This window comes from Bos mutus, chromosome 17 (genome assembly GCF_027580195.1).
Source record: "Bos mutus isolate GX-2022 chromosome 17, NWIPB_WYAK_1.1, whole genome shotgun sequence".
NCBI classification, from domain to species: Eukaryota; Metazoa; Chordata; class Mammalia; order Artiodactyla; family Bovidae; genus Bos; species Bos mutus.
This window is the reverse complement of record NC_091633.1, coordinates 4,317,634-4,336,337: the sequence shown is the minus strand read 5'-3', so window position 1 is coordinate 4,336,337 and position 18,704 is coordinate 4,317,634. Positions and strand designations below refer to the sequence as shown.

Sequence of the window (18,704 nt, the reverse complement as noted above, 5' to 3'; positions counted from 1 at the left end):
TGGTGAGCCACATTTGTTATATTTGACCCATGTGTGACGCAAGGGAGAAGGGTAACCACTTGGCGTAGAGAGGGGAGGGTGACTCTTTGGGTTAGCTTCCTGCCAGTTTAAAATGAGCTGGTTAGATGTAGATGGTGGCAGAAATTGAAAAGTGTGTGTGTGTGTGTGTGCACGTGTGTGTATTCTTATGTGCCAAAAACTAGTATGGGTGTAAAGTTTACTCAATTGGACCATGCTGCTTTCCAGTCTTAAACAAAAAGTACTTTCTAAGAATCTATATGTCTCACTTTGGAATTGGATAATATGTAATTCTGACTGGCTTAGAAGTGCTTCTAGGACCAGACCTCATTTGTGTCTTATATCTTGAGTGATGTGAACTGTAAGGAGCCAAATAGAGACCATAGGGAAAGGGCTTCATCTGATGGTGGAGTGATTTCATAAATAACACAGATGAAAAACTAAGGGGAAGAGAGGTCCGTTTGTCCATTGTCGTTTAGTCGCTAAGTCGTGTCCAACTCTTTGTGACCCCATGGACTGTAGCCCACCAGGCTTCTCTGTCCATGGGATTTCCCAGGCGAGAATACTGGAGTGGATTGCCATTTCCTTCTCCAAGGGATCTTCCTGACCCAGGGATCGACCCTGTGGCAGGCAGATTCTTTACCGCTGAGCCACCTAGGAAGCCATAATTTGTCCATTTCCTTTATTCCTTTATTCAATGAGCATATATTTAGATGCATGTTATATAGGTGTGTTAGTCATCTGTTGCTGTAACAGACTACTCTAAAATTTAGCGAGAACACACATTTATCACCTCACACTTTCTGTAGGTCAGGAAATCTGGACATGGTTGAGCTGGGTCCTCTGCCTCAAGGTCTCTGGTGAGGCGTCTGCCAGGGCCGGGTCTCATCTCAAGGGTCTACTGGGGAGGATCTCCTTCAAGCACACATAGCTGTTGGTGGGATTCAGTCTCTGCAGAAACTGGAAGTCTCAGCTCCTTGCTGGCTATTGGCTGAAGGCCATTCTTATGACCTCTGATGTGATACATTGCTTTATTAGAGTATATAAGCCAAGAAGGCAGTAGAGAGAGTCAACTGGCAAGACCAAAGTCACAGCTCTTGTAGTCCAGTCACAGAAGTAGTTCCCCTCAACTCTACCACATTCTGTTGGGCAAAAACAAATCACTTGTCCAGCCCACACTCGAGGGGAGGGAATCACACAGGGGCACAAACACCAGGAGGTGGGGGCACATATATTTAGGTTTCTTTATTCTCAGTTGCAGCTTTTTCTACTAGACCAGACCATCTGACTTTTGTACTTGTGAAACACTAATACATCCACTGTGGCAAACAGAATAATCCCCCTCCCCCAGAAGTCTATGTTGTAACCCCCAGAATCTTCAAACATGTTACCTTACGTGGCACACGTGATGCAGATGAGAATTTTGACATGGGGAGATGATCCTGGAGTACCCTGGTGGGCCAGTGTCATCACACAGGACGTGTAACAGAGAGGCAGGGGGATGAGAGGCAGAGAAGGTGGTGTGATGACAGAAGCAGGGGGGGAGGCAGAGGCTGGAGTGGTGCAGCCACAGCTGAGGAATGAGGGCAGCTTCTTCAGGAGACAGCAAGGGGCAGGTTGTGCCCTGGAGCCTCAGGAGGAGCCAGAGTTCTGCTGACACCTTGATTTTAGTCCCATTAGACCCATTTAGTACTTCTGACCTCCGCAACTGTAAGATGATGGGTTTATGCTACTTTAACCCACTAGGTTTGCGGTCATTGATCACAGCGGCAATAGGGAACTATTAAATTCACGAAACGACCTGGTAAAACCAACTTGTGGGGCTTTTGAGGGGACTAGGGAGGCACAAGGCATAGGATGGTAGCTTCCAAGCCCTTTTTTTTTTTTTGTCCTCCAGTGACTCTGAGACATAATTTGTGTCTTGTAGCTTCTCTGTTTTTCGGAATCTATGCCTAGTTCTTGTCAATACTAAATTCTATCAATATTGAACAAGTAAAAAATGTCTTAGGGTCGGTTTTATGGGCTTCACATACTCGTCAAAATAAAACAAAGATGTAGCAGTTAGCAGAGGGCACCAAGACTTCCATTTTTAACACTTGCTGCTTGCTATTTATTTGCACTTTAGGAATGGAAATATGGGCTGAGATGAAAGTACCTGGCACAACACGCCTTTCCTTCTTGGTGTTTCACAGCTAGATGTTGTCAAGTTCTTTTGTTTTTCTTTTTTCTCTAGTGCCTGGAAACCTTGGCTGCTACAAGGATCATGGAAACCCACCTCCTCTAACTGGCACCAGTAAAACATCTAACAAACTCACCATACAAAACTGCATCAGTTTTTGTCGGAGTCAAAGGTTCAAGGTAATAGTTCTGAGCTTTATACCTATGGAAAAAGATAAAGGTCTAAATGCATTCTGCTGAGATATTATTTAAAATATATTTAAATCATTTAAATTGTTAGAAACAACAACCACCTGTGAAGCCATTACAACTGTACTTTTCTGCCAAAGAGAAGTTGGAGGAAGAGTGGGGCTTGGGATTCTGGGGCATGAGGCAGCACTCTGTCCAAAGACTGAGAGATAAAAGGAAACACCCCAGTACCTGCATCCAGCTTGACCTCCAGCAGAGTCATGTGTTTCCTCCAGCCCCTGTGTGTTATAAGCAGAGAGGTCTCTGGCTCCAGGGGGGTGGATCTGAGAATAAGCCAAGGTAGTGGTTACTACTTTGATACATTAAGGGGCCCTTGCCTGGATACCAGTCCAAAATATTTTCTTCCCATCCTGTCCATTTTCTAGTCATTAAAGTTCAATAATGCTATTGTTTGTTATATCAAAAAAAGAAGTCTTTTTCTCCCTCTTTTCCTCCCTCCCTTCCTTCCATCCTTCATTCTTTCCTTAATAATTTCATCAAAAGGCCATTAATCAGGCCCAAGCAAGGAGAATAGACTGGCAGTGCTCAAGGCCTGTCTTGAGGCAGGGACTGAGCGAGGCAATTGGCCCAACATGATCAAGTGATTGGTTGCTTGCAAAAAAATTGAGCATGTTAGGTAAATCTGTGGAGGATAATGGGAACCAGGTTTCTCACTATTAGAGAAGGCGGCCAGAGAAAACTGGAATGAAGCCTGCAGTGTTGGACAGGGATTGATGTTATTAGTATAGTGCATGGTTTCTGATATATATGTAGGGAGCAATATACAGAAATAAATACATAGGACTTGTGGTAGTTGTCCAGTGATTAGGACTCCACGCTTCCACTGCAGGAGGCACAGGTTTCATCCCTGGTTGGGGAAATAATATCCCACATGCCACATGATGCAGCGAAAGAAAACAAAAAGGAAAGAAACATAAATATAAAAGTGTGTGTATGTGTGTTTGTATATACATATGTATTTCCTAGCTCTTTCCACTAAGAGGGCCTGGGAACAGTGATATACTGAAAAAAGAGCTACAGTACTAGCATAAAGATGGACATATAAGCTGAAGGAAATAGAATTTAGAGTCCAGACATTATTATTTATGGCCACATTATCATTTATATTAATGAACAATTTATTATATATCTTTATATATAAAGATATAGTATATAGTATACATAGTATATAATAAATACATGTTATTTATTATATCTGTCAGAAAACCATGCACTGTACTGAGTAACATCAATCCCTGTCCAACACTGCAGGCTTCATTCCAGTTTTCTCTGGCCCCCTTCTCTAATAGTAAGAAACCTGGTTCCCATTATCCTCCATAGATTTACTTACATGCTCAATCTTTTGCAAGCCACCAATCGCTTGATTGACAGTATTATTTATGGCTGATTGATATTTGTCAAGGGTGCCATATCATTCAATGGGAAAAAAACAAGTGTTTTCAGCAAACAATGCTGAGACAACTAGATATCCACATGGAAAAAATGAAACTGGACCCCTACCTCATATATGAAAATTAATTTAAAATGGATCACAGACCTACATGTAGCAGCTAAAACTATAAAGGTTTAGGAAGAAATATGGGTACAGATACACATGACCTTGGATGAGGCAATGATTTTTTCAGTTAGGATACCAAAAGCACAGACAATCAAAGAAAAAATAAATTGGACTTCATCAAAATTTAAAATTTCTGTGTATCAAGGACACTATTAAGAAAGTGAAAGAGTAACTCACAGAATAGAGCAAATATTTGCAAAACATATATATGAATAAAGATCTAATGCCCAAAATATATAAAGAACTCTAACAGTGTGACAATAGAAAGATAAACAGCCCAATTAAAAAATGAGCAAAGGATTGAATAGATGTTTCTTCATAGAAGATGTACAAATGGCCAATAAGCACATGAAAATGTGCTCAACATTCTACCTATGTTACACATAATCAAAAAAATTTTTTTACACTTTGTGCGGTAAAGATGCTCAGTATTACTAGTCTTTAGGGAAATGCAAATGAAAATCAATGAGATACCATTTCATACAATAAATAACCTAGGATGGCTGTCATTTTTTTTTTTTTAGGAAAAAAGCAAATATTAATGAGGTAGAGAAATTACAACCCAGAAATCCCATTTCTAGATATTTACCCTAGAGAAAGGAAAGCTTATGTTCACACAGAAATATACACAAGTGTTTATAGCAGCTCTGTTTTATAATCATGAAAAACAAAACAACTCAATGGATTAGCAACCTGCGGTATACTCATGCAATAAACTGCCACTCAGCAAACTCTAGGTCATTTCAGAAGAGCCTCAGAGAGACTATGCTGAGGGAAAGGAGCCGGCCTCGGAATACGATTCTGCGTATAGTGTGTCTGAGTCTATTCTGACTGCTGTGCAAAATACTTGGTCTAAACCAAGCATTCACTAACACAACATTGTAAAACAACTATATTCCAATTGAAAAAAAAGACAACAAGAATTCATTTCTCAAAGTCCTAAAGACTGTGAAGTCCAGGATCAAGGCTTTGGCAGATTTGGTGTCTGGTGATGGCTTGTTTCCTGGTTCATAGATGGCTGTCTCCTCACCATGTCTTCACATGGCAGAAGGGGAAAGGGGGTCTCTTTTATAAAGGCTCTAATCCCATTCATGAGCACAAGCCCTCGTGAATCACTTCCCAAAGATTCCACCACTAGGTACCATCACATTGGGAATTAGGTTTCAACATATAAATTTGCAGGGGAGGGGCAGACATGGACATTTGGTCTCTAGCGTATGACAGTCTTAAAAAGTTAAAACTATAGTGTGAAAACTAATTAGTGTATGATCTCAATCAAATCCCTTACGATTATACAGCGGAAGTGATAAATAGATTCAAGGGATTTGATCTGACAGAGTGCCTGAAGAACTATGGATGGAGCTTTATAACATTGTACAGGAGGCTGTGATCAAAATCATCCCCCCAAAAAAGAATGCAAAATGGCAAAATGGTTATCTGAGGAGGCCTTACAAGTAGCTGAGGAAAGAAGACAAGCGAAAAGCAAAGGAGAAAAGAAAAGATATACCCATCTGAATGCAGAGTTCCAAAGAATAGCAAGGAGAGATGAGATAGCCTTCCTAAGTGATCAGTGCAAAGAAATAGCGGAGAACAATAGAATGGGAAAGACTAGAGACCTCTTCAACAAAATTGGAGATGCCAAGGGAAACATTTCATGCAAAGATGGGCACAATAAAGGACAGAAACAGTAGGAACCTAACAGAAGCAGAGGTATTAAGAAGAGGCGGCAAGAATACACAGAAGAACTGTACAAAAAAGATCTTAATGACCCAGATAACCACGATGGTGTGATCACTCACCTAGAGCCAGACATCCTGGAGTGCAAAGTCTAGTGGGCCTTAGGAAGCATCTAGCTTATGAACAAAGTGTTCATAAGCACTAGCTTATGAACAAAGCTAGTGGAGGTGATGGAATTCCAGCTGAGCTATTTCTAATGCTAAAAGATGATGCTGTGAAAGTGCTGCACTCAATATGCCAGCAAATTTGAAAAACTCAGCAGTGGCCACAGGGCTGGAAAAGGTCAGTTTTCATTCCAATCCCAAAGAAAGGCAATGCCAAAGAATGTTCAAACTACTGCACAATTGCACTCATCTCACACACTAGCAAAATAATGCTCAAAATTCTCCAAGCCAGCCTTCAACAGTATGGGAACCAAGAACTTTCACATGTTCAAGGTGGATTTAGAAAAGGTAGAGGAAGCAGAGATCAAATTGCCAACATCGTTGGATCCTAGAGAAAGTAAGAGAGTTCTAGAAAAACATCTACTTGTGCTTTATTGACTATGCCAAAGCCTTTAAACTGTGTTGATCACAACAAACTCTGGAAAATTCTTAAAGAGATGGGAATACCAGACCACCTTACCTGTCTCCTGAGAAATCTGTATGCAGGTCAAGAAGCAATAGTTAGAACCATACATGGAGCAATGGACAGGTTCCACAGTAAGTCAAGGCTGTATATTGTCACCCTGTTTATTTAACTTATGTGCAGAGTACATCATGTGAAATGCGGGGCTGGATGAAGCACAACCTGGAATCAGGATTGCCAGGAGAAATAGCAACAACCTCAGATATGCAGATGACACCACCCTTACAGCAGAAAGTGAAGAAGAACTGAAGAACCTCTTAATGAAAATGAAAGAGGAGAGTGAAAAAGCTGTCTTAAAACTCAACATTCAAAAAACGAAGATCATGGCATCCATTCCCATCACTTCATGGCAAATAGATGGGGAAAAAAATGGAAACAATAAGAGACTTTATTTTCTTGAGCTCCAAAATCACTGCAGATGGTGACTGCAGCCATGAAATTAAAAGACGCTTGCTCCTTGGAAGAAAAACTATGACCAACCTAGACAGCATATTAAAAAGCAGAGACATTACTTTGCTGACAAAGGTCCGTCTAGTTAAAGCTGTGGTTTTTTCCAGTAGTCCTGTATAGATGTGAGAGTTGGACCATAAAGAAGGCTGAGCACCGAAGAACTGATGCTTTTGAACTGTGGTGTTGGAGAAGACTCTTGAGAGTCCCTTGGACTGCAGGAATATCAAACCAGTCAATCCTAAAGGAAATCAGTCCTAAATATTTATTGGAAGGACTGATGCTGAAGCTGAAACTCCAGTACTTTGGCCTCATGATGGAAGAACTGACTCATTGGAAAAGACCCTGATGCTGGGAAAGATTGAAGGCAGAAGGAGAAGGGGATGACAGGGGATGGGATGGTTAGATTGCATCACTGACTCAATGTACATGAGTTTAAGCAAGCTCTTGGAGTTGGTGATGGACAGGGAAGCCTGGTGTGCTGCAGTCCTTGGGTCGCAAGGAGTCAGACACCACTGAGTGACTGAACTGAGGGGTCATAGAGGGGAACTATAGAGCAACAGCACAAGAAAGGTTACTGCACATGTTCCGTGTCCTGATTGTAGTGGTGGTTGTACAAATTTATTCATGGGTTAAAATCCTTAGGCCTGTACACCATAAAAATAGTTGTATTGTATGGTAATATAAAAATAAAAATGTTAAATAGGGGATTTCCCTGGTGGTCCAGTGGTTTAAAAATCCACCTGCCAAAAGAAAAGTAAAAAACAAAAAAAAAAGGAAAGAAAAAATCCACCTCCCAATGCAGGGAACAGAGGTTTGATCTCTAGTCTGGGAAGGTTACACATGCCACAGGGCAACTAAGCCCGTGCGCTTTAGAGGCTACGTTCCAAAGCCACTGCAATGAGAAGCCTGCTTACTGCAACTAGAGAGACCTGTGCACAGGAGCAAAGATCCAGGGTAGCCATAAATAAATCAATTAATTTAAAAAATGTATTTCATAGGGCCTACAATAAGTTTGCAATAAGCACTAACTTCAAAGCATTTACCACCTGTCACATAGTAAACATTCAATAAAATGTTTAGCTGTTATTAATGTTTAAAGTTAATGGGATCCCTGCCTTTAACTGAGCTAAATACAGTAGAATCGCAAACATAAGTAAGGGATGCTCAGGAGGGGAAGCACTGTGGTGGTACACAGTTACAAGTCAGCATGTAGTGAAGTGCGGTGAGGGTGGGGCGGGACCAAGGTAGAGGATCCAGGGAAGATGGGCTGGGAAGACAAGGTGCTTGCTTGCCGAAGGGCCGACCCGGTCAGGCCACCTGACACCCCGACTGACGCTTACCAAGTGCTGCCTCTCTGTCATGGCAGTTTGCCGGGATAGAGTCGGGCTACGCTTGCTTCTGTGGAAACGACCCTGATTACTGGAAGTACGGGGAGGCAGCCAGTACTGAGTGCAGCAGCGTCTGCTTCGGGGACCACACCCAGCCCTGTGGGGGCGATGGCAGGGTCATCGTCTTCGACAGTGAGTATGCTTCCGGGCCCTGTGCTGTCCAAGGCTTGGGAACCCTGGGCCGGGGAGCCGACCTGCGCATTGTCTGACCCTGCCTCCCTGCTATGCATTCATTCACCTGCAGTACTTACTAAGCACCTACTGCAGGCCAGGGGCAGGTGGCTTTTGCCTCTGCTATTCCTCCAAAGGCAATGAGTCTTCTCCTGGTTACTCTGACAAAAGTAACAGCAGCTCCCAGGGACAGACAGGGGCCTGAGTGCAGAAGGGTGTGTGGCCCCTTCCTCTCAACTTCAGGCTTTTGCTCCAGGAGGGTTCTGGAAGAGAGCAGGGCATCAGGCCTGTCCCCCAGCAGCAGCTCATCACCTCCTGCCCACTGGTCCCACCAATGGGGACCCTTTGGTCTCCTGCCCCACCTGGTCATTCTCATGGGCACTGGCTGGAGGCCTGCACAGAAGTGCGTGCAAGTGAGTGCAGACTGTTGTGTCCGGGGCTTCCGGGCATCCTGGACTGAGAGGCTGGTCCACATTCAGCCTTTAGAAATTTGTTAAAATTTTACTGCTTTCTTCTTCCTTGCTTTCATGGTGGCCCGCTCTCATTCTTGTGCTCTGTCAAGGATGAAGCACTTTGTGTGGCCTGACTCTCCTCAGAGGAGCTTCTTACTTTTTAGAATTAAAATCCCTTGGTTGTCTTGAGACCTCAGCTTTCTGATGGGTTGAAGAAAAAGTTCTGAGCTTCTCAGTGTTAGGATGGAAGCAGCTTTCTACATCCTAAAGGGAAGTGGGTGCCCCACCCCCCGCCCCCCCAACCTGGCCTGCTTTGTAAATCCTGGGCCTGCCCTTCCTCTTGAGGACTTTGATTTCTAGGCTCTTGTCTTCACCTCACTACATAAGACTGTGAAGTGGTGTGTCCCCTTCCCTGAACCTGCCGCTCAGAACCGGGGGTCCAGACATTAGATGTGCTGGTGCAGAGTAATGAGGGAACTTCCTGTCTTCAGATGGTCATTTCTTGTGCCACAGTGTCCCACTTCAAAAACAAGTGTGGCCCCTCCCATGAGCCTTGCACCCCTAAGGTACCCGGGAGGCGCTCACTTCACTGAGAGCCCCTGCAGAGAGGTCTGTGTTTTCATGTGCTTTGTCTCATCTGTCCTCACACATTCATATGATACGGGAGCAGGTGGTGGTCTCTCCACCCTCAAAGCCGAGAGAAGCGAGAGGTCTGGATGTGAAGTGAGCCCCTGGGATCACACGGCCCAGCTGGTCCCGAACCCAGACTCTCTGACTCCAGCCCGGCCCCTGCCTGGGCTGTACTGCCATGCTGTGTGCTCACTCTGAGGTCTCCTGGGAGAAGAAAAAGCTTCCAGTCATTTGTTCAGGGTTTAAGCTACTCATTCTGTGATTCGATCCTGAAACATAAGATGGTCTGGTTTTGCAGACAAAAAAACAACATCCTAGACTGGATCCCATCAGCTCAGAAGTTTTGTTTGTAACAGGTTGGAAAGCAAACCCCATGGCCGAGCCCCCGATTGAGGGCTGGTGTCCTTTTGTCTCCTGCAGCTCTGGTTGGCGCCTGTGGTGGGAATTACTCGGCCATGACCTCTGTGGTGTATTCCCCTGACTTTCCCGACGCCTATGCCGCGGGGAGGGTCTGTTACTGGACCATCCGGGTCCCAGGAGCTGCTCACATCCACTTCAACTTCACCTTGTTTGATATCCGGGATTCTGCAGACATGGTGGAGCTGCTGGATGGCTATACCCACCGCGTCCTGGTCCGTTTCAACGGGAGACACCGCCCACCTTCATCCTTTAACATCTCTCTGGATTTCATCATTTTGTATTTCTTCTCTGATCGCATCAATCAGGCCCAGGGATTTGCCGTCTTATACCAAGGTAAGGCCCCGGCCTCCTCGGGCCCCCCTTGCACCTTGTTATGATGTGCGGACCTCAGGTGGTTCTTGCGTGTCAGGAGCTGCCCAATCAACTTGCAGGTTTTCCCACTTCCTGTTTTATAACTTGTACATGCTGCATGATACAGAAAAGAGATGCCACCTGTGAGTTTGCTGTTTTAGTCATTCTCATGGAGAAGGCAATGGCACCCCACTCCAGTACTCTTGCTTGGAAAATCCCATGGACGGAGGAGCCTGTTAGGTTGCAATCCATGGGGTCGCTAAGAGTCAGACACGACTGAGCAACTTCACTTTCACTTTTCACTTTCAATGCATTGGAGAAGATGGCAACCCACTCCAGTGTTCTTGCCTGGAGAATCCCAGGGACGGGGGAGCCTGGTGGGCTGCCGTCTGTGGGGTCGCACAGAGTCGGAAACGACTGAAGTGACTTAGCATAGCATGACAGTTTTCACGGAAAGGCTAAAATAATAACTAAAAGAGCTGAGATTGGTAGAATTAGAAGGTTCCAAAGAGGTCATTTGGTTCATCCTCCTGTCTCTGAACACCGTTGCCAATCACCAAATCCTGGTTCACTGTCCTCAGACCATCCTAACATGGAGCTATGCCCCTGTACCGTGGATATGTGTGCTGGGTACACAGAGGGCATCCGTGACCTAGTCTCTGCCCTGGACGTCAGGAGCCTAGAGAAGAGTTCAGTCAGTATGTGGCTCCAGTGTACAGGTGGGACAGGCTGGAAGGACATGTAGGATTGGGGCAGACAGATAGGAAACAAGAGGGCCTTCCAGGCTGAGGGACCATAGCTGCAGAGGCACAAGGGAAGGACCACCCTAAAGCATGTCCAGGAGTCCACACAGAGACATCAGATGGCTCCTTCAGAGCCAGAGCCTGGCAGGTTCTGCTCTGGGGCCAGGGCAGAGAATTGCCCCCAGGACTGAACCAGAGAAAACGGCCCCCTTTGTAACCAGTGCCACCTCCTCTTTGGCGTCTCCACCTGCTTTCCCCCAGCTAATTCCTTTTGATCTTCCAGCCATCAAGGAAGACCCACCACAGGAGAAGCCCACTGACAACCAGATGCTGGCCGAGGTGATCACGGAGCAGGCCAACTTTAGTGTGAGCGCTGCCCGGTCCTCCAAAGTCCTCTATGTCATCACCACCAGCCCCAGCCACCCACGCCAGACTGTGCCAGGTAGCTGTTCCAAGACACCATCAAAGGGGTAGGAGCCACAGAACTTGGCAGCAGCACCCTAGGCAATTACAGAAACAGGGTGCTCTTGGGTGTTTCCCTTTCTGAGGTGGCGTGGGGGTCCTGGCTCCATTGACTCTCTTTGTCCTGGCCTTGGAGGGACATCTTCTCTCTGGCTTGATTCCTTAGTCCTTAGGCAAAGTGCTCACCTCCTTTAGGACACGGTATGTAATAAGCTTATCCAGTGTTTTCCACAGCCCCAGCTTGTAGCTCGCTAAATGCGTAGGCAGTTGCCAGAGCTCTTTCCTCAGTCATTGGGCAGATCTGTAAGTGCTTTAATGATGCTAGGCTGTGTTGTAGGTGCTGGACTGTACAGAGAACCATACAAAATCCCTGCCGTCCTGCCACTTGTAAGTGGGAGGAGAAAGACAAGAAGCAAAATGAGAAGTCAAATAGTGACCTGAGCTGTGAAGGCAGGCCCCACAGGAGTAGGGTAGAGAGGGAGCAGTAGTCCTGTGGTCTAAGCTGGGTGACTTGATTGGACACAGACTGTCGCTCCCTCTTTTCTGCGGAGGAAATTGCAGTCTTTAGGAGCTGGTAGAGCTGCAGATACCATTAGTGATTCCCCGCTCTAAAGGTTTTCCCCTGCAGGACTCAAAGCAGGGAGTCAGGCAGGAGAGCCCCTCCCTGTGTGTCCTGTCCTTTGCGTATCTGTAGCATTCCACAGTTGACACATCCCATTCCTCAGATGAGGAAACCAAGGCCTAGAGAGGTTATGTAACTCGTCTGCAATCACACAGTGGTCCCAGCGGTGGAGATGGAATGTGTACCACCCCTTTTGACTCTGAGTTGAGTGTGCTTTGGACCACACTGCCTGCCTCTCCACAGGGGAGTCAGGAACTAGGCGAGGTGCTCAGAAGGACTGGATCTCCATGCCAGCCCTGCTCCAGCTGCATCCTGTGGCCGCACCCACCTGCCGGGAACCCCTCAGCCAGCCTGCTCCCCAACCCCGAGCTGCCAGGGCTCCCTCAGGGCTCCACACAGACCTCCTCCTGAAAACTGAACTCACACCCAGTCCGAAACTCACCCCTTGTGCAAACTCACCCCTGTGTTTTACACTTGCAGGATGGACAGTGTATGGCCTGGCAACACTCCTCATCCTCACAGTCACAGCCATTGTAGCAAAGATACTTCTGCACATCACATTCAGGTGAGTACGGGAGCTGCCCGGCCCCAGGAAGGGAAGGGAATTTTCTACTTCGTTTCAGTTGTCTGAAAACACTTATAACGTCAGAACACAATTCCAAAGTGCTCAACACGGGGCAGTGTACAGCCGTAGACATTTCTCATTCTCTGTAGAGTGAATTGTCCAGCTGGACAAATCTCACTAAGGTTTGAGGGATTGTGTTTGCTCCCCTGTCTAGAGGATATCATTTCAAGGAGGACTGAAATAGTCTGGGCATAAAACAGGACAATTTCCATTGTTCTGATTTGTGCTGTTTTGTGATTTACGTAAGAGCAAAGATTCCTAGGGTAATACCAGGTATGTTTCCTGATGCCGTCTAGAATCTGTGAGACAGTCTTAGGCAGAGAAGTTTTATTAACTACTGTTTAATAATTATTTTAAAGCAGTTATTTAGGAAGCTTATAATAGCTTCACCCTTCAATTCTGACCAATTTGGGGGAAAAATTTTTTTTCTTCTCTTATTTCCACTATTCAGGTTTAACTGTTCTGCCTCTCAGGAAAGGGGCGGTTGTTCATGCACAGGAGGCTGTGCACCTACAGAAGGGCTTGCTCATCTTCCTAGACCTCTGCTCTGCCTTTCCTGTGGTTCCCAGTCCAGGCTCTCTCCATTTCTCTTTTCCCCCTACTTTTATTGAGATAATTGACATAAAGTTTCCTCCATTTCAAGGCCTTCCTGAGCGTTGGTGTAAAAGCTACCTTTTTCCCAACTTTCTGGCTTGTGCTCTGACTCAGAGTTTTTTGTTTTTTGTTTTCGGTTGTCCTGGATCTTTGAGTGGGGGCTACTCTCTGCTGCAGTGCGCAGGCTTCTCACTGCGGTGGTTTCTCTCATTGTGGAGCACAGGGACTAGGTGTGCGGGCTTCAGTACCTGCGGCACGTGGGCTCAGCTGTGCAGCTCAAGGGCTCCAGCCCACAGGCTCGGTGGTTGCGATGCATGGGCTTAGTTGCCCTGAGGCTACCACAGACTTTCATACATTAAATACTGGCTCCTCTATTGCCCTGTAAAGGCTGCCCTTGGCCACTTTGGCACTACTCATAGGCCTTGCCACCCTGCACTGTACATTTTTCAGGGAAAACAATGTCCTTATTATTGTTTAGTGAGCTTCTAATATATATATATTTTTCCTTTTTTTGAATCACTGTTCACACACTCCAGGGAAGCCTCTTAGGCATAGTCCCGTCTGTGTGTCCCCGATGGCAGGGAGGGGGCGAGGTAATCTCTGGGGCCCAGCACCTCACCATGTACCGAGACCCCAAATCTCGTGTGCATCTCCCACCTGACACCCAGTCCCTCTGCACTTTCCCCACCCAGCAGCCCGAGGGGCTGACACAGGGAGTGGGGCAGGCAGGGAGAAAGGCAGGGCCCACTCCTAGCAGAGCAGGTTTGCCTTCATCCTGTTTAGGTAGGTGAGCTTCTGAAAAGGTCATTCGAAAAGAGTTTGTCTGCTTAAAAAGAGAAGATTTTTGAAAACTCATAATCTCTCAGGCCAGCCCTTTCCAGATTAGAATAATCCTACCAGCTAGAAGGTTCTTCGTTACTCTGAGCTGGGGCCTGCCCCACTGCACTGCCATGCCATGGGATTTGGGTCACGTGCCTGGCGATCCCTGCAGTCTCTAAAGGCAGCTGTTAAGTTTCCCCAGGCCTCCTCACCGAGGGTCCCATTTTATAGGTGCAGGTATCTCATGAAATGGTAGGTTGCTTTGGATGCTTAGTTCTGTTCTACTTGAAAAATTAAGATATTTTTGTTTAACAGATCCCATCGCGTTCCTGCCTCAGGGGACCTTAGGGATTGTCATCAACCAGGGACGTCAGGGGAGATTTGGAGCATTTTTTACGAGCCTTCTACTTCGATTTCCATCTTTAAGAAGAAGCTCAAGTGTCAGAGTCAACCAGATGACCGTAATCCTCTTGTGAGTGACTAAAAGCTCTCCCTCCGTGCCCAGAACACAACATCCCTCTGCACTCGATGCCCCTGGGGACTGCCTCTCCCATGGTTTCCTTCCACCGACTCTTCCCTGCCTCACCTTTGGCCTCCTCTGGGGCAGCAGTCTTCTGACTGGGCGGGCACCTGACACAGGGGCCGCTTGGCCTGGATTCAACCTGCTTCATCACCACACTCAGGAGAGAGACTCAAGGTCCCCGGTCTGTGCCCCCTGCATCTCACTCTGATCTAGGAACAGGGGTTGGGACAACGGGGCCTGAGGTGACGGGGTGATTGTGTCAGGCATGGGGCTCAGGTACATTCTAGACAACTGTCAGGTAGTGGGTAAGTAGCACTTCTCAGTTTTGTCCATGCACAGATGGCTTTCTCCTGGTCTTTCTGCTTTGGAACAGGCCAGGCAGAGAGAGTTCTGAGGCTTTCCCGAGGGGTGGCCTGGTCCAGTACTCCTGGGCGTTAGCCACCCCACCCATGATGTAGGCCCATGCTCTGTGCTGGCTCTGGGCTCTGGGCAAGGATGGGTCTCCTCCAACTTGGAAGGCCGTCAGGTCAAACCTGACACCTTCACCCGCGGCTACTTTCTATGGCTTCTTTGTGCAGCTTGGTGACCAGCAGATAGGTTTGAGGGATGATAGGTTTGAGGGATGATAGGTTTGAGGGATGGTCATAAGAAATGTCCAGCCATTCATGCAGCAGACTTCACCAAAAGCTTTTCTAGGTGCTCAGTAACTCCTCACTGGGTTTGCTGGCCTCGTCCCTGAGCAGCTTGAGGTCCCATGGAGCCCAAGCCAAGCCCCGTCTGGTGACTCCTAAGCTGCCTGTCTGTTCAGAACAGTGTATATGGCGGAGCATCCAGGCAGCATCTTATGACCCCAGGCACCAGCAGTCCCTCCTTTAATTTTCCCTCCTTTTAAAAGAGGATGAGAAATTCCCCGTGGCCTGGGCGTTCGGTGGTCTCCATGCCCCTTCTTATGGGGATAGGGTGGGCTTTGGAATGGCTTGGTGGGAAGGAGAGGGCTCTTGTCCCTGGTCCCACATCCCCTGCACCACCACCCCCCTGCCCTGACCCAGAGGGGAGCCACAGAGAGTGGTGTGCAGAGTGCGGAGGGAGGGCGTGGGAACTGGAGCCCCTCCGGGAGAGGCCTCCGGAGATGGAGAGCTGCAGCTGCAGTGGCCGTGGGTGGTAGAGTCAGTGCCATCCCTCACAGCAGCTGGGAGGCGGGCCCGGCCCCCGCGGGCGGGCCTGGCCTTTCTAAGAGAGAGGCTCTCCTGTGGCCACGTAGGCCTCGGGCCTCACCGCTCCCTGTTTGGGCACTTTGCCCCCCTCCCCCAGCCCCTGGGCTACTCCTTGTTTGGCCTTCCCTGGGGGTCTGCCACACTGGCAGCTGTGTGCACCCGGCTCCCAGAAAGACACAGGGCCACGTGGGGCCGCAGGGAGGTGACCCCAGCAGCCAGAGACACTGGGAGCTGGCAGGAGGGGAGAGTCAGAGTGGGAGACGGAGCAAGCCCGCAGGAGGGCGGGGGCACTGCCCCAGGCCCTGGGGGAGGCTTTGATCTGGAAAGGCAGTTCCCCCAGAGCAGCTGTCTGCCGGCCCCCGGGATCTGGAGACAGGCCTGCCACGTGCAAGGACCACTGGGATGTATGGCATGTGCAGTCTCCCCTCCAAGCTATTCCCGGCCTTTGTGGAATCTCCTCTCAAACACAAGTGTCAGGTGTGTGCGGTCACTAGGTCCCTGAGTAACACAGAGGGAATGTGGGATCGCGGCCGGGAGGGCTCTGCCTGACCAGGAGCAGTTGCTCGAAGCTGCGGGCTCCCTCTGATCACTGGCCCCGGTGCGTCCTGTGGGCCCACCTGCTGTCGTCACACTTGGTGACTTCAGGTCACCGTGTGTCTGAGCAGCCGGAGGAGCCCTTTCTCAGAGATCCCCAAGGTGCTGGAAGCCCAGTGCTATCCTTCCTGCCACCCCAGGTGCAGCCCAGTGACCCAGGATCCACTTACCATCCCAGGAGCAGCCCTGGAAACCCACACCGGCCTCAGAATGGCACAGGGGGAGAGGGCCATAAATTGTCCCAGGCCGAAGTCTGTAAGCCTGACCTGGCCATGGCCTTGGCTGGAACCTGTCAGTCACCTGCCCAGAGGGGCCCCCTGCACCTAAGTAAACACTTGAGACACAAATTGCCCCAGAAGAGGGGAGGTGTTTACACCTAGGAACACCCAAGGGGGCAGCACTTGATCTGCTAAGAAACCACTTCAGAGGTGAGAAAGTAGGGGTTGGAGGGGACTGGAAAGGGTGACCCTGAGAAAAGCACACAACACGGGCTTAGGTAAGAGGAAGTGTAGAGGCTCCGGGGACTGTGGTGGATCAAAGCATCCCTGCTCTGGGGTGATGGGGTGCTGCTGGGACCCAGGCCCCTCCTCAGCCCACACCCCACTCTGGCCAGCTGGGGAGCCTGGCCTCTTGGCCCGTGGAGAAGGCGAACAGGGCTCATGTTCTTCCCCAAGTGGCCAATGGCACACACAACAGAGAAGGAAGAGGAATGAACCCAGGTGCCCACACATCGGAACAGGGTTGAGGCCCCCCCACTTTCTGGGCGTGAGCGAGGTAACCAGGTTGCTGTAACTTCTGAAATGTGGGCTCTGGCTCAAGACTCCAGTCGGCCAGAAACCCACAGAGATCAGAGCACTTGCAGGCGCAGCTGTCCTGGCCCTTCTGCCAAACCCAGGGGGGAGGGGGCGGGCCCCCCTCCCCAACCGCCTCCCTGCCCATTGTCAGCCCCTGGCAGGAGTGGTCGAACCTGCCTGCTCCGTATCCAGCCAGGTCGTCCTGACCCCAGTGTCACCACGCCTCTGTGAGTCCTGGCACTTCATCTTCCCGAGCACTTGCAGGTGGACGGCCTCTGAGGTCGGCCCCTGGTCTGACCACACCCCGGCCTCCCGTGGAGCCGGGCCGGCCCACAGCCTGCAGCCCTCTTGGTTCCCAGTCTCTCTTGCTGTTTGATGTCTGCTTTTGCTGCCACCTTGGGAATGTTTAACCTTCTGATTGTTTCCTCTGGTGTCTCGTTTACCTTCCTCACTGTTCTACCTCCTGGCTGGGGCTCTCAGCTTAGCCGCCCTGGTGTGGGGTGTTTCTCTTCCAGCCGCAGCTGCCTCCGCTCAGGCTGGCCAGCTCAGGGGGATGGGGCCTCACCCTCGGCCTGCAGACCCCGGGGGGCCCATCTCCTAGGTTCCCGTCTTGCCGAGTTGAACACACTCAATGAGGCAGCAGTGGGGTGTGGGGGAAAGTCCAGGTCAGTCTGCTGCTTCAGAAAGGACGTGTCGCCAGGAGCACATGGTGGGGGTGGGGGCTGCTGCCGCGGGGTCCTCACGGCGTCAGGACCGCCCACACCCAGACTCACCTTCCCAAGGGGCTCCTGACTCTGGATGACAAGGCTTTACCTGTAAATACGCTCTTATATGCAACTTTGAGAATAAAATAGAAACATCATGTATTTTAAAATATAAGATGAAGTGTGACGCACTGTATACAATTTAATATATATTTTTAGGATTTTGTTATTTAAGAAAATGGAATGTAATGGTACTTAACTTTTACAAAAGAAAGAAAAATGTTATTTTTACCGTCTGGAGAAAATAAATATTCTCATTGTTGTAGAAACTGCGATGGGCCCAGGGTTGTTGTGTTTATAGGAGGCTCCCAAGACCGTGGGCCAGGACGTTGCTGTGCTAGGGGACCGCAGGCTTACCCCAGGTCACTGCCTCCCAGTCGCTCAGCTCTCGTCTGTGCCTCTGACCCCCAGCCGATCTCCGAGTGGTGAGGTCTGAAGAGTTGGGATCCCACACCCACAGGGCGGCCACAGGCGAGGGCACAGGACCCCGGGTCTGAGGTGGCCTCAGGCCGGTCAGTCCAGTGTCTGCTCCCGTAAGATGCACAGCACACCTGGCTCAGGAGGTCGAGGAGGTTGGCAAGCTGCATGGCTCTCATCCACATGGTTCCCTCTGCCTTTCCGAGCAGCCGGCACTTCCTCTACCCTTCCCCCCACCCACCCCTTCCTTTTTAACAACAGGGAAGAAGCGTGGGTGTGAGTTGCCCTCTCCTGTGAGGGCTGT

The 18,704-nt window shown here is 48.9% G+C and overlaps 1 protein-coding gene across 1 annotated transcript in view; it reads left to right on the top strand.

The window, feature by feature from the left end:
- KREMEN1 (kringle containing transmembrane protein 1) overlaps positions 1-18,256 on the top strand; it is a 54,484-nt gene extending 36,228 nt beyond the window's left edge. Inside the window, exons 4-9 of the mRNA XM_070385920.1 lie at positions 2,252-2,376; positions 8,184-8,337; positions 9,879-10,211; positions 11,256-11,414; positions 12,537-12,621; positions 14,410-18,256. Coding sequence (XP_070242021.1) covers positions 2,252-2,376; positions 8,184-8,337; positions 9,879-10,211; positions 11,256-11,414; positions 12,537-12,621; positions 14,410-14,578 — 1,025 coding nt within the window. The 3' untranslated portion in view covers positions 14,579-18,256. The remainder of the gene's footprint in view (positions 1-2,251; positions 2,377-8,183; positions 8,338-9,878; positions 10,212-11,255; positions 11,415-12,536; positions 12,622-14,409) is intronic.
- Positions 18,257-18,704: the final 448 nt, after the last annotated feature.